General features: G+C 53.4%; 6 protein-coding genes across 6 annotated transcripts; 1 reads left to right on the top strand and 5 right to left on the bottom strand.

Moving 5' to 3' along the window:
* Positions 1-272: 272 nt before the first annotated feature.
* On the bottom strand, positions 273-4,232 carry BO94DRAFT_524551 (uncharacterized protein). The gene has a single exon (XM_025610275.1). It carries the CDS (start codon positions 4,035-4,037, stop codon positions 621-623), a length of 3,417 nt encoding a protein of 1,138 aa, XP_025463792.1. The 5' UTR covers positions 4,038-4,232; the 3' UTR covers positions 273-620.
* BO94DRAFT_231386 (uncharacterized protein) lies at positions 4,194-5,612 on the bottom strand. Its single transcript, XM_025606299.1, has one exon. It carries the CDS (start codon positions 5,367-5,369, stop codon positions 4,350-4,352), a length of 1,020 nt encoding a protein of 339 aa, XP_025463791.1. The 5' UTR covers positions 5,370-5,612; the 3' UTR covers positions 4,194-4,349.
* On the bottom strand, positions 5,586-6,063 carry BO94DRAFT_474732 (uncharacterized protein; the record flags this gene model as incomplete). The annotated part of the gene is made up of 2 exons (XM_025608525.1): positions 5,586-5,718; positions 5,897-6,063. Coding segments are annotated over 2 exons (300 nt in total), but the record flags the coding sequence as incomplete, so codon positions are not given.
* A 2,270-nt stretch (positions 6,064-8,333) lies between these two features.
* Positions 8,334-9,561, top strand: BO94DRAFT_538761 (uncharacterized protein). Its single transcript, XM_025612554.1, has 2 exons — positions 8,334-8,660; positions 8,856-9,561. Exons 1-2 carry the CDS (start codon positions 8,411-8,413, stop codon positions 9,428-9,430), a joined length of 825 nt encoding a protein of 274 aa, XP_025463789.1. The 5' UTR covers positions 8,334-8,410; the 3' UTR covers positions 9,431-9,561.
* A 205-nt stretch (positions 9,562-9,766) lies between these two features.
* On the bottom strand, positions 9,767-11,931 carry BO94DRAFT_524543 (acyl--CoA ligase). Its single transcript, XM_025610274.1, has 3 exons — positions 11,670-11,931; positions 10,930-11,565; positions 9,767-10,874 (listed from the first exon to the last, which is right to left on the bottom strand). Exons 1-3 carry the CDS (start codon positions 11,767-11,769, stop codon positions 9,907-9,909), a joined length of 1,704 nt encoding a protein of 567 aa, XP_025463788.1. The 5' UTR covers positions 11,770-11,931; the 3' UTR covers positions 9,767-9,906.
* Positions 11,932-12,381: 450 nt separating this feature from the next.
* On the bottom strand, positions 12,382-13,607 carry BO94DRAFT_500132 (uncharacterized protein; the record flags this gene model as incomplete). The annotated part of the gene is made up of 4 exons (XM_025609407.1): positions 12,382-12,790; positions 12,849-12,966; positions 13,029-13,401; positions 13,449-13,607. Coding segments are annotated over 4 exons (1,059 nt in total), but the record flags the coding sequence as incomplete, so codon positions are not given.
* Between the last annotated feature and the right edge of the window lie 867 nt (positions 13,608-14,474).

Genomic DNA, 14,474 nt, shown 5'->3' with positions numbered 1-14,474 from the left:
CATGGCTGTAGAATACCTGCATGCCGAGGATTGAGTGATACACGTGATCCCCGCTCTCGTATTGTGAGTATAGTACCAGGTGGTTGGCAGGGCGAGGGGTGAACGATGCGATTCTTTCAGTGACCGGGTTCACTTACTTGGTGGGGCTGAGCTTTTGTGTGATTCTAGAGAGGGGGGGGGAGAATGAGTAGAAGGAGGTTGTGAGGAACAGCTAATTGTCTTATAAGCGGAGAGGAGATCAAGGAATGCTATTCAAATCATCGAAATCATGTAGGGAACGAATTATGGTCAATTTTCTGCTTATTACCTATCTGATTATAGGAGTCTTCTAATCTGGATATAACACAATGAAATCGCTAGACAGAAAGAATGGATCACACAAGCATAGGAAAAAGATGACAGTCATGTCCTGTCCGCTCAACGTAACGCTGTTGGTATATCATGATGTATGCGAGAATTCCAAACGAGAGGTATCGAACATTAGAATGCAGAATGCTGGTTCAGGACATCGAGTAATACATCATGGTCGGAGAACGGTAATGAAGGAAGGAAAAAAGGAAAAGGAAATGTGAAGGAAGGGCTGAGTGAAAAAGGATCGAATGAGGGGTTTGGAGGAAGGATTAGAACATCCCGCCATCCATGGGGATCTTTGGCGGGGGATAAGAAGGAACGGCAGGGGGCGCCTCTGCCATGAGCTGCTGAAGCTGCTGTCGAGCCTTTGCATTCAGGTTGCCCCCCTCGCTAGACGTCTTGCGCAGCCGGGCTCGGGATCGGGGCCGCTTCTCGCCATCATCGGAGAAATTGCTTATTTCTTCCATCATGGCGGCATCCAGAGACGGAGCATACTGCGACTCGTGTCTTTCGCCCTTCAGGGCACCGAGGATGGTCTGCGTGGTAGTCTGACGGCGACGGCGAGGGTTCATAGGCGGGATCGGTGGCGTTTGCATGCCGTTGCTCAAGCTTGCACCGGGAGGAAGGCCAACCGTTGGGACATTCGAGGTGCAGGAGACGAACCGGGGTTCGGAGATCAGCGCCTTGCTGACCATCCGCTTCTGAAGACCGTTGTTTCCCAGAGCACGCTGGGGAGGCGCGGTGTTGGTACTGCTGTTGGTAGGCACTGGGGTGAGGGAGTGGCCCTGAGACATGTCTTCCAAGGGTGGTGTGGCATTTGCGGAATAAGGAGCGATGGGGGAAGGCCGTGGGGCAGCACCGATCAGCGAGGTCGTGCTGGCAGCTGGAGCTGGAGGATAGAAGGGGCGCTCGTGGAAGCTCGACACAGCCGATCGACTATCACTGCGATACCTTCCAGACGCGGCAGAGGAAGACCGATCGTACATGACCGGCTCCATGACCTCGGCAGAGGCGCGGGTGGAAGAAGGGACGGAAGCCAAACCGTGGTGGTCATAATCGGGGAATGCGAATGGCTTATGGGCACCGTGAGCGACCTCTTCGAGGGTTTCTAGACCCTCGCGGTCTCGTCGCGTGCGACTCTTGGAACGGCCAGACGCATCCGAGGTTGAGCGATCTCGGCGAGAACGGAAGCTGGAGTGTGGAGAGGCACCGCGGCTCCGGCTGGACTCGCGTGAATCCTCCTGGCTGCTGCGTCCGAACACGGACATCTTAGACCGGAAGGACCTCTCAGTCGCGACATGGGGAGAGCTCGAGTTGGCGTGCTTTGCGAAATTGAACGATGGCCGCTCCTCCTCTTCACGCCACGAGTCTTCCGACACCAAAGCAGGAGTAGATGCATTGGCCAGGTTCAAGCCCCTCGCATTCTTCTGCTCCTGTCGGTTGAACAGATGCTGCTTGCTTGACTTGTTTTTCAGAAAGGAAAAGGCATTGCCGGGTTTGCTGGGGGTGAAATCCGGAGTCTGACGGCCTGAGACCGGACTGGCTGACCGGCTCTCGCCCTCTGCAAATCCCCGAAGCTTCTCCTGCACCTTCCGCCGTCTCTCTGCCAGCTCGTTGGCAAATTCTTCGCGTTCCCTCTGTGTCTCGGTGCTCCCTTCACGTCTATGTCTTGATACAAGCTCACTCTGCCAGTTTGAACTGTTTTGCGCGCCCGTGTGGTGCTGTAGAGCGGGTTCTTCTGGTGTCTCAGCTTCGGTGGGCTTCGGGGGGAGGCCTGGAGAAGGAGGAGGGTAAATGGACGACCTATCGCTGTTGCATCGTAGATGAGTGCGGACGAGGCCGCTGAGACCCAGGCCGGCCGGTCCCAGGGTGGGAGAATCCGGCTTCTCAGGAAGATCATCATGCTCGGGCCGGTTCTCGACAATATCGTGTTCCGCGATAGGCTTCAGATCCCCAAGGTCCGAGTATCGAACTTCAGGCAGAGGACTCCGGTGTTCGCTAGTGGGCGTAGATGGCTTGGAAGGGGTTTCGGGCCGAAGAGCAGGATGAATCTCGTCCGTGGTGTAGCGCGAAGCACCGCTGTCATCCTCGGAGTCACTGGGACTGATGTTTGAGAAAAACGTTCCGTCGGGATTTCTTGAAGGTGAGGCGTGGACAACGGACCGGCTCCCTGGGCGTTGGGCCTCGCTATAATGAGAAGATGCAGAGCCTGGTCTGGACACATAGCTCGTGTTGGATAGCCCTCTTGCACGGCCAGCGTGCTCCTGGGGAATAGCCTGAGCGGGGAGCGGTGGAAGTCGCGTCAAGGGTGGCGTGTCCCTTCCCTGGTGCATCTGTACTTGACGACGTGTGAACTGACTTTCGTCAAACATGCTGCTGGGTTTGTTAAACAGGCCTAATGCTGTGGCTTTCCCGAGGTCTTCGGGGTGTAGAGCGGCCATCAAGGGGGCTTTATCTTCATGCTCGCTAGCCGGGGGGCTCAGCGGAGGGGCTCCGTACGCAGACCTCGCTTGAGTTTGCGGTTCCCTGGGATTGAGCCTGGTCGAGTGTTCTGGCGACCTGGGCACCGATGGAGGGCTGGTCGGCCGGGAAGTGGCGGCGGGTTCGGCAATGGTGAGTGGCTGCAATCTGTCGCGTAAGTTCGTGGCGCTTCTAGAAAAAGCGCGGCTCAGGGGAGGCAACTCTGGGGCTGCTGCGCGCTGGCGGCTAAGACTTTCTAGTCGTTGCAAGGTCGATGTCTGCTGGTTCTGAGCCGATTGCGCCAATCCTTGTCCGTAAAGCCGGCGGGATTTGACCGAGCCACGCTCTGGGGCCATGCCGGGTAACGGTGGTTTGGACGAGGAAACATGTGTCTCCAATTGCGACGTGGGCGCAATGAACGACTGCTCATCGAAAGATGTCGCCGCAGTTGATGTACGGGCATTCGACGTAGGCCCAGACGCAGTCGAAGAGAAGGTCGTCCGCTTCGTGGAGCCAAAATTGGACAGTGCGTCTTCTGACTCCTGAGAGGGGCTATCCTGCTGTGTCTCATCCATCGCCGCCTCTTCGCGCTCATTTAACTTTAGTCGTTGAAAAGCCGACATGGTCAGATCGTGCTCATAGAGCGCCCGGCCACCCATGCGCCCAGAGTTCGATTCTCCTGTTGAGGATGTCGTCTTGGAGGGAATTTTGTACACCTTTTGCCGTCCACCGAACAAGTTGTTTCCTTCAGTCCGACGAGCCCTGCTCATGATGCTCCCTTGTTGGGAGCGGTCGTCGTCCGTGCCATAGCCGTTGTTATCCGATGCAAGTGAGTGTGTGCGCCCGAGAGCCATGGATGGCCGACGGCTGTCGAGAGAGACTTCATCGATATCGGCCAACAAGCCTGGATTGTGGCCAAAGAGGTTCAGACGCGAGGCACGTCTAGGGAAGAGAACGCTGTCGTCGCTAGCTTTGCCGATAATTGACTCGGGGTCATCTTGCTCTCTTAGCATGCTGAATCGTGCCGATAACTTGGGCATCAGAAGACTGGTGCGAAAGTCATCAGTCGAGGGCAATGCACTGGAAAGGTCGAAGTCCTGTTTCTCCTCGGGTTCCTCCTTCTTGGTCTTCTTCGATAGCATAGAGCTGAGACTGACGGAGCTGCTTTCGGGACCTTCGCCATCTTCCTTCACCTTCTCCTTCTTAGTCTTGCGAAATCGATTCATTGTGGTGTTGGACAGATGTGTGGAGCAACGGGCAAGGCGATTGCGAGATCGATGTTCGACTGTAGAGAATCACCGGGTAAAGGAGTGGCAGTCGTTCCGACACATACACCGACGCAATGCTGTGTAAGATCACACCCGTCAGACATCCGTAGGTCGTGCACAATTGATTGATGCTGGATGGACCATGGACCTACCAGGCAAAGACTGGAACAGGGGGGAAACGAACGAATGAGTCGGAGACGGATGATGGTGGAAAAGCTAGGGCAATGGATGCGATTCCAAATCACCAGTCATCCCCTGGGAGCGCCAGAGTCACGGGGACGACAGGATGCCAATAGTGGGCGTAGCTTGCAGGGTGGGCTGGGTTAAAGTCGATAACGCGCGTGAGGAAAGAAGGATAATAATAATAATAATACTAATAATGGCTGAGGAGTAGAATGTACTAAGTGCAGATGCTAATATCGGTCGGATTGGACAGATTCGGCGTCTGCATGAGCCGGGAAGGAATGTGGCTGCACCGTCGACAGCGGGAGCGGAGTTCGAGTAGCGATGCTGAGGCCGGCCGGATATCGAGTGGAGGCCCCCAAGCAATGGATCGCGTCGATAGTTCAAGTCGACGGTCGAAAGCGCAATTGAATTGACGGGGGGGGGAGGAGGAAAAGGAGAGACAGTGTCGGCGACACGAGAAGTAATCCGAGTGAAGAAAAGAAAAGAATAGAAATGAGAGGTGAAGAGGAAAAAGAAATGATCAATGTGGAAGGATTGGAACGATAGAAAAGAGAAGGGATCTGGATTCCATTCGATCGTCACTCTTTTTTTTTTTTTTTTTTTCCCGGTCCCTATTTTACTACAACTCCGTCCGTCCTGGGCTTTCCATGAACAATTGTTCTGGGTGATTATTACGGACCAGTCCAGTGAGTGGAAGCGCATTATTGGGGCCCATTGGCCACGCCGGTGGTCCTGGAGAAAAGCGGATCGACACGAGATTCGCTGGCCGGCTTTTCTAATCCATCTCAATGTGTCCCTCCTGCAGTCCGAATTTTCAGTGCCGCATTGCTTTCTTTTTCCCATTGCAGCCGATACTATCCATCTACTCCGCATATACGGACAATGAATGAAATCTGCATGAATGGACTGATGAAGACCGACTCGAGCTGATCCCATCATTGTCACCGGGGGTGACCGCATTACCATTTCCCCTCCGACAGCAACAAGGTTATTTGCTGGAGCGACTGGATCCACTTGCTCTGGTGCCTGGATCATAACAGTAAACAGACAGGCCACTGTCCAGAATAATAAACTGTCACAGAAACCATGGATGCGCCTTCCCATACCGTTACCGTACCGCGGACTAGGGCCCAATGCCCCTTGCAGGCTCCACCCGCGATGAATGAACTGCAAATCGGATGGAGCTCTGCCACTGGGTCCTGTCGGGTACCTTACCTCCCTATACCGTATCGTCCGTCCCTGGGACTGCCTGCCCCATGACAACGCTTTCGCGCCGAGCTTCCACTATAGATGTGCAATGTTGATGGCTATATCGCCGTGTCAATACGAGGAAAACACATCTTCCCATTCACCTCGACCCGAAACCCAATCCGGACGATGAGAAGCAGAAGCAGATTGGTATGATCTATTATGACCGCGTCTCGCGGGATGTGGGCCGATCCGGGGCTGAAGGCTGAAGCCTAAGCCTCAATAAGTCCTCGGGATCTCGAGCAGCTCTAGGCACCCTTTACTGTGTGATGTGCGCCCCTCGAACAATTCATTGGCAGTGTGTGATCTAGTGAAGCAACAGTTGCCTCCAGTGGTCCTCTGGATGAGGCAATCAAAAGATCCGGGGCACATTCTGAAGCGACCAGCTGAGCTGGACCCCTTTATCCTCGCGAAATATGACCTGTCTATCGGATGCTGTTTCATGCCTTTTGAACTTTATCCCAGGACCGCTAGAGGGGTTCCGGAAATTTGGACGAGCGGGACGATCACTTCGACTGCCGTCGGGCATCCCATGATCCATCATGACTGGGTCGATGGTCGTCCCCACGCTGCTTGAATGCGAGTGTTTGATATTATTGGCATTAGTAGACGGTTATCGGGTCATTTTGATAGACTCGCGGACGAAGTCGGAGTACATGGCGTGCAGTCATCCCGCGTGGACATGTATTTTATGCAGCTAGTTGAGATCCAAGCAATAAGCATACGAAGTGCTCCGCAATGGAGCCCTCCTTCAGAGGGATACAGGGATGGCTGCGGCCTCGAATAGAGTCCGGAGCAGAGGGGACCAGTGCAACATCAAACCTGCATAAAGTAGTGCGTACCCCTCCTTGGGGAAAAGTAAGAGGCGTAACTTGACTCGCCCATCATCCGGGGGCATCAGCAAGGCAAGATGGACATAATCCTGGTGAACCAAGTAGAAAATAGCCAGTAGTCGTAGTGGCCTACTCTATACCTTCGTCGCGTCCAGGTTACTAAGCAGGGGCTCTGGGAACCGGTTTCTTGTACGGACTAGGCGAGGTGGTTCGTGATTCTCTTGGTTGGTGTGGACCGGTTTGCAAGGTCCAGAATTTCATGAACCATTGGGCATTGTCATCGAAGATCCAACACGTCATCTGTTGACTCCGCGTTAGCCATTCTCAATGTATCTGAGAAATCTGGTGGAGGCTTGTAGCGACTCGAACGGCAGAGCCAGTGTGATGATTGATTGAGTGTGTCTCGGGAAGAAATGACAGCCGTTGAATAGTCGAACCTACTCAGTCGGGAGTCTATGGCCCTGAATACGGTATTGTACCGCCCTACACTATGATCCTCGGTTGAGAAGCGCCTCACCCAGTCCGGAGTAGCGGGAGGATGGATTTTCCCCCAGGTCAGTAAGTACCTAGTATCTAGTAAGTAAGCTGTAAGAGGGTAAGAGACGGTCGCCCGTCAGCCAGCCTTCCTGCCGGTGATGGTGGATGCCCCTTACTAGGCCACCTTGTGATTAGTGAATAGTACGCCCAGTGGTACGGAAACTATACACTAAATACTAGTAGTACGGAGTAAGTGGGATAGGTGCTACTAATACTATTAGGTACTAGTAGTGGGAGGCCTGCTTACTTGCCATTTCCAGGTAGATAGCTGGCCGGACGGGACACAAAAGTGCAAAGTGCAAACGGGTCCGGGTTATCTCCGCCCACTCACTCGGTACAAGTCAGGCACAGACAGAGACTAGGCTCAGGTACAGGCACAAGCCCAGGCACAGGCACAGGCACGACGTCGGTTGGTGCTCTCTTCTCCAATAATAATCAATCCAATGGGTAAACCATCGCGATCCAAGGGTCGGCAACATCATCATGAAGTCATTAATCTCCTCCATCCCGCGTCCCCTGTATAAACAAAGAGGCCGCGCTGCCAAGTTGACCAACTCCCACGCTGATTTATCGCTGCCGGTGGTGGACCAGCGCCCAACCAAGATTCTTCGACTCCTCCCGAGGATCCAGATCAGTCCTTTCGACCTTCCGTTAATTAATTCAATTTCCGAGATCCATGAGGGGAAGTCTGACTGACTAATCTCACCCAAGGTCCCAGCGAAACACCACTAATAATTTCCGGCATTATGGGCATCGATCTCTTCTCACGGACTTCGTGTTGAGCCAATCCCCCCCAATCGACTGGGATTGCGATCAATCGTCGCTGCTCAAGCTTTGCGCGGAAATAGGCCTCCTTTCCAGCCGATCGGCCGGTGTTTCACCTCGCAGCGGGGTTCGAATCCAAGTCCTTTCATATCCTTCCAGCTCTTGGTCTGGACTCCACGGAGTATTATTGCGCTCAGCAGCACGAAGAAATGGGTTGGGCTCTCCTGGGCAAGTGCCTGGTTGTGGAAAATCCTCCTTTATCATTTATGGGCGCCCTGACTGCCGAGCGACTCCAGTGTTTGAACCGGCTTTCAAGGCCCATATGATCGACCACCACCTGTACACCACCACCACTACCACCACCGCTTTGTTTATCAAGGGGCATCGCCAGACAGATCTAAAACGGAGGCTGCCATGGAGATGTTTGATCAGAAGACAATGGGATCCCACCCTCCTTGCAGCGCCTAAGACATTGTGCACGACCTCAGTAGGAGCAGCAGCGACCCGTTTGCAGCCTGCAGGGCGTGACACTTTCCGGCTGCATTGAACCCCGTAGAAACTGAAGCTGGCCGACCACATGACGCCATTGCTGCCTCGGCGTGTAACCCCTCGGCATTACTAATCCATTCTCCGCACAAGCTCAAGCTCAAAGCTCAAAGCTTAAAACTTCATGACATCGCGATCAGTTTCCAACTCATCCAGGCTGCACCGTATCTATCTATCTACAATCTATCCAGCACATCCATCAATTGATTCACCACAATGCAGGTTCTTCTCCTAGGCGGCCATGGTAAAGTGGCTCTGCACCTGACCCCGCTTCTGCTCGCCCGCTCCTGGAACGTCACCAGCGTCATCCGCAACGCAGAGCACGAAAATGAGATCGTTGCCCTGGGCAAAGGCACCAGAGGCAAACTGAACGTCCTCCTCTCCAGCTTGGACGATGTCAAGAGCGACGCCGATGCCAAGAAGATCCTAGACAGCGTTTCCCCGGACTATGTAGTGTGGTCGGCAGGTATGCAACCGTGGTTGTGATTGAAACCACCCCCACAGCCAAAAAATACCAGGCCATCTGCATCCTTCCCTGCAAGTCCAGATCAAATCCACACATCACATCTGCCCATAAATCCATTCATCCAACCAACCAACCAACCTAAACCCCATGCAAATAACGTTCAAACTAACCCCAAGTCCCATTTCTGAAACACAGGCGCTGGCGGGAAAGGCGGTCCCGAACGTACCTTTGCTATCGACGAACGCGCCGCCAAACACTTCCTCTCTGCCTCGTTTGCCCACCCCACCGTGACCAAATTCCTCCTCGTCTCCTGGCTCGGTAGTCGGCGAGTCCAGCCTACCTGGATCGCCGATGACGAGTGGAGCGGACTGCAAAACGTCTTCTACAACGTCCTACCTGCATACGCCAAAGCCAAGCTCGAAGCAGACGAGTACATGACTGCGCTGGCAGCGCAGCGCAAAAAGCTTGTTGCTGCGGGCGCCGCGCGGCCCCTGCAAGCCATCAATCTGCGACCGGGGACATTGACTGATACATCGGCGACGCGCAAGGTGGACCTAGGCAAGACCAAAAAGGGCATGGGTAAGGTGACTCGGGAGGACGTGGCAATTGTCGCGGATCAGCTGCTCGCCCGGGATGACACAGATGGCTGGTATGATCTACTAGAGGGCGAGGAGCCTGTCGATCAGGCCGTTGAACGGGTGGCCCGGGAGAAGATCGATGCGGTGGATGGTGAAAACGTCGAAGGCATGGTGAAGCGATTTGGTTTGTGAGAACAGACTTGACAGATCTAGTGGTAATTATGTAGACTGTCTATCCTACGATGCCGTTGATAGTTGGCCCAACACTGTTCAACGGGTAAGTGTACTTGGGACCGTACCTAGTTGCAATAAATGGATTTCATCAATCAAACTATACATATCACTTTGTATCTCCATCGATCGAATATCCTACCTACCTATCTACCTAGCACTACTTATTTGTCACGTTTGACCATCAAACGTGTACTTTATGATCAGTCAGTTTTACCCACACAAATCCGAATAATACAGTCTACTCCGCGGATATAGCTTCCGTGATCTCGATTCCCACAAAATATATATCATCACCCCAAACCATGATAAATACCATCATTAGATGTAATTATGTACAACGTCCTTCTACACAAGATTTTATTCACATGATCAATTAACCCGAAAGTAAAACAAAAAAAAGAAAGGAGGGAGTATGAAAAGCATGAAGGTCTGCCTCACAACTTAGCCTTCGGCCCAGCAGCACCCACGCCCAGACCCTCCTCCTTTGCCTTCTTCTTCAACAAGCGTCTAAGAATCTTACCGCTCGGGCTCTTGGGGATTTCGTCTACAAAAGTCACGCCTCCCCTCAACCGTTTATGATATGCGACTTTGGCGTCGATCCATTTCACGATGTTTGCTGCTTCTTGAGGGCCGTCGACACCCGAGTTGAGACTCTTTGCGCTCCGGACCACGTACGCGAGCGGGACCTCGGTGCCGTGGGCTTCGCTTTCGAGGCCAATGACGGCGACGTCGTCGATGGCGTCGTTGTCGAGGAGGATTCCTTCTAGTTCGGCGGGGGCGACTTGGAAGCCATTGTATTTGATTAGTTCCTTGACGCGGTCGGTGATGTAGAAGTTGCCTTGGGGGTCTTGGTAGCCGACGTCGCCGGTGCGGAACCATCCGTCTGGGGTGAGGCAGTCTGCGGTGGCGGAGGGGTTGTTGTGGTAACCTTGGAAGATGTTGGGGCCGCGCATGTATAGTTCGCCGACTTGGCCGGCGGGGACTTCGACGGGGTCGGAGGCGTCTTCGGGCATGGTCATGTATTTGGCGTCCATGTTGGGGAGGAGTTTACCGACGGAGCCGATGCTCGTGCGCCATTCTTCCCAGGGTTGGGTGTGTGTTGTGGGGCTGGTTTCGCTGAGGCCGTAGCCTTGTTTGATGCCGCATTTTATGCGCGCGTAGACGGCTTCGACGAGCTCTTGGGTGAGGGGGGCGGCGCCGGAGTTGAGAATTCGGAGGGTGGAGAGGTCGTATTTGTCGATGATGGGGTGTTTGCCCAGGAGGAGGACAACGGGAGGGACGACGTAGCTGAATGTGATGCGGTAGTTTTGAACGTGGGAGCACCATTTCTCGATGTCAAACTTGGTCATTACCAGGAGTTGGTAGCCTTGGTATAGAGTCTGGTGGACGAGGCAGTTCAGGCCTGGGTGGGTTGTTAGTATTGAGTTATGAATGGACTGGAGGATGGAGGAACAAACCGTAGATGTGGAAGAAGGGAAGGAAGGCTAGAACGCGATCTCCTTTGCCGTCTGCGCCACCATTCCAGGTGAGATTGCCTGCTTCACCCGCGGAGAGCTGGAGGACGTTGGCGATAATGTTACGGTGGGAGAGCATCACGCCCTTGGGTACGCCCGTCGTACCCGAGGAGTAGACCAAGAAAGATAGGTCGCGGGATGGGTCGATCTTCGTCTTGCGAAAGCGTGTGGCCCCAGAGATATTGCGGATGGAGGTGAAATGCTTGGTTCGAGCTTGCGGATCCCGCTGGTCGCCAATGAGAATGATGTGGTCCTCGGGAATGCCGGCTTCTTTTGCGGCAGCCGTGGCTACCGGGAGAAGCGGTGCTTGGGTGATCAGGACTTTGGCACCGGAATTCTTCAGCTGGAAGGCCAGCTCTTCAGCTGTATAGGCTGGGTTGGATGGGGAGACGATGCCGCCGGCCCAGATAGCTCCCCACATCACGGCCGGGGTGTCGATGCTGTTGGGGGTAAATAGGGCCAGCACGTCTCCCTTCTTCCAGTCGAAGGTGGCTTTGAGACCCTTGCCGAAGGAAAGGGCTGCATCTTTGACTTGCTGATAGGTATACGATCGCTGTGTGTCTGCATCCTGGTAGATAACTTGACGGAGGTCAGCGGAGAAATAAACCGGTCGCGTGCATCAATGGATTGGGTACGTCTCCTCGATATGGACGCAATTCCAGTGCCATGGAGAATGGACATACCATTATCGTCTGGGAAAGCCCGATCTTCCCGCTCGAAAAGAAAAGACCAGACATCAACGTCCGGAATTTGAACCGGGGGATAACGTGAGGAGACGGGCATGGCGACAATGCGGGGAAATCCGGGGAGAGGCCAAAGACAGCAGGAGGAGGTCGCTAGAACGGGGCGGAGAAAAGGAAATACGGGGAACAGAGGGGAAAAGGTCCAATGGAGGAGAAAAAGAAAGAAATGTCCGTGAGCCAGATAGACCGCTGGTTGGGGAGGAGAGGCATTTAAGAAGTAAGAAAGAGGTTCGGCCCTCGGCAGTGTCGCCGATAAGCCTGTTGGAGATTGCCACGGATAACCGCTCGCCTTGATTCTTCCTCCGGTTCCTCCGAATCCTCTGAAGCCGGGCAGGATTACCTCAGCCGAGGGCCACCCCCTTGCTGTCATTCATGCTGGACCATGGGTGATGGATGGCAAGGGAAAGACAGCATGACTACGCATGACCTTGTTGGTCCCCAGCCAAGCTTCATTGGCGGCCGGGGAAGTGGGGATCGACCCAGCCATTAACTCGGAGATGGTGTCCACTGGATGGGTCTATGATCTGTAGATGTCCTTCAACTCAGGCTTGGGTCTCTCGATGATCCGTGTCACATTATATTTTGAATTCCATCATACATAACCAGGATATATTTACATAACATAACGCATTACTCCCCGATGTTAGGTTCGGCTCTTGGTGCTGCTCGAGTCATTCGTGATAAGCATCACATCCATCCGTTTCGGGATCCCGCCCCCTTCTAACCGGACCAGCTCGGCATTGCTGAGAATATACTCTACACTCTCCCGCCGGCGGCTGTGGGACTGCTGGGCAGCCGTCCAAGCACTGAATCCTGCTCGATCCGGAGTTGGCCCACTGATCTTGGGCAGTGACTTTCTGGCCCGCGAACGGTTGTCGCTGTGAATATTCCGGACTGACGCGATAACCAAGGACCGAATGCAGGGAATGGAGGCTGTGACAATGACCAGATAGCACTCGGCCAGAGCCCATCGGGAGAGCTTCACTGTTGCTGCGGTTTGGTCGCCACGTTCGGCTATGGAATCCACGTACACAACCCGCATGATCGAGGCCACCATGGCTCTGTAGAATTTTAGTCAGCCCAGCCAGAGTGTCGATTGCTCGACGGTGGTATACTAACACCAGGCCCAAACTCATCAATATTACCAAGCTGATCTTGATGCGCTTCTGCAGGCTCAGGCTCCAGAAGGTATATGTCGGGAAGATGGCGAGGAAAAAGTCCGTTGCAGTATTGATCGCTATGCCACATCTATCAGTTTCCTTCCAGAGCAATGCAACAAACCAGACCCAGAAAACGTACAGCACTGTACATATGCGTAGATACGATCGACATTTGGATCCCAGCATGTCGTGATCACAGTTGTGTCCCAGATGGAGCTGATATCCTTGCATTGGGCAAGGATGGTGATCACGGAGACAATGTTGATGATGATTTGCAGCGCGAATATGACCCACAAGAGGAACCATATAAATCTCTGCTGGCGGAGGATGTTCAATAGATAGAGCGCAAAAGCCGCTCTCCCAAAGCCAGTGGCGACAATCGACAAACATTGGAAACCGGTGTAATACTTGAGAGACAGCACCTGGTTCGCACGGCTCAGGTACTGATAGTGTTGCCCATAACCATGTCCGATGGCCAAGGTGATCATAACCGATGCGGCCAAAGCCAGTACCTAACATACATTAACACTACCCAGAGATAAAGAAACCGGAGACAAACCAATGCACATAGCATGACCGTGTCATTCAGAGCATAGTGCCGAATTCGCAGCTTGGCAATGACTCTTAGGGTCATGACCAGAACCGCGGTGGCCGCCGCCGCCCAGTTGAGAGCCAGAATGCCGGGGCCTGCATTGTACGAAGAGGATCCAGGTGACATCAGCGGGGGACTGCAATCAGACCCCTGCATATGGACCGGATCGCAGGTAGAATACATATCTGGACATATGCGAAAGACAAGAGAGGAGAGCCTAACGCCATGGGAGGCAAAGCCAGCCAGCCGTCCATGAGAAACGGTGGCCACCCAGACAGTTTATTACCTGCCTGCCATGAGCATGATGGTTATAATATTTTCCACCGCGCCGGTCTCCGTCCTTTGGATCATCAATGATGAACGGAAGCATATCTGATTAGAGTTTGGCCGCAGTGTGGCCAGTTCTTCAGCGGCTTCCTTCAACGCGCGTTTCGTGAGATTCCGTGAGACGCTCCCGTCCCCACCGACCCAACGGGGAAACCAAGCATGTCCATCAATACATCATCTTCCTCCCTAGCCCCGAGTCGGTTTGTTTCACCGAGCCTGTATTTTGTAGCAGGTTTGACCGAGCGCCTTGCTTAGAAATTCAGTTGGATAAACTCCAGGGTCCAATCTTGAAGAAGCTTTGGAGCGGCAGCCGTCAACGGGGGAATCAAAAAGCTCATGATGACCTTATTCAGACAGAGTTCAGCGAGCAACCTCATCTGGATATACTGTTGGTTGTTTAATATAAGGTTCTCACTTGCCACAAATGATTCCATGAATTATTTAAGCATCTCACGACTTATCGACTAAAAACCATAGCTAAATGCTAGTCAGTCCTTGTATGTCAACAATTATCTGCGGTTCCTACCAGCCAACGTGATAATCTGGTAGGAAAGGCGAATAACTGAATTACCAAAGATCTTCAGATTCATGCCGATAATTTGGACCAACAGCACTTCATGGCAACAGCATTTCAATAGTATCAAACATAACACCGAGGGGATTAGG

The sequence above is a fragment of the Aspergillus sclerotioniger genome (assembly GCF_003184525.1).
Source record: "Aspergillus sclerotioniger CBS 115572 chromosome Unknown BO94scaffold_30, whole genome shotgun sequence".
Taxonomy (NCBI): domain Eukaryota; kingdom Fungi; phylum Ascomycota; class Eurotiomycetes; order Eurotiales; family Aspergillaceae; genus Aspergillus; species Aspergillus sclerotioniger.
This window is presented reverse-complemented; position numbering and strand designations above follow the sequence as displayed.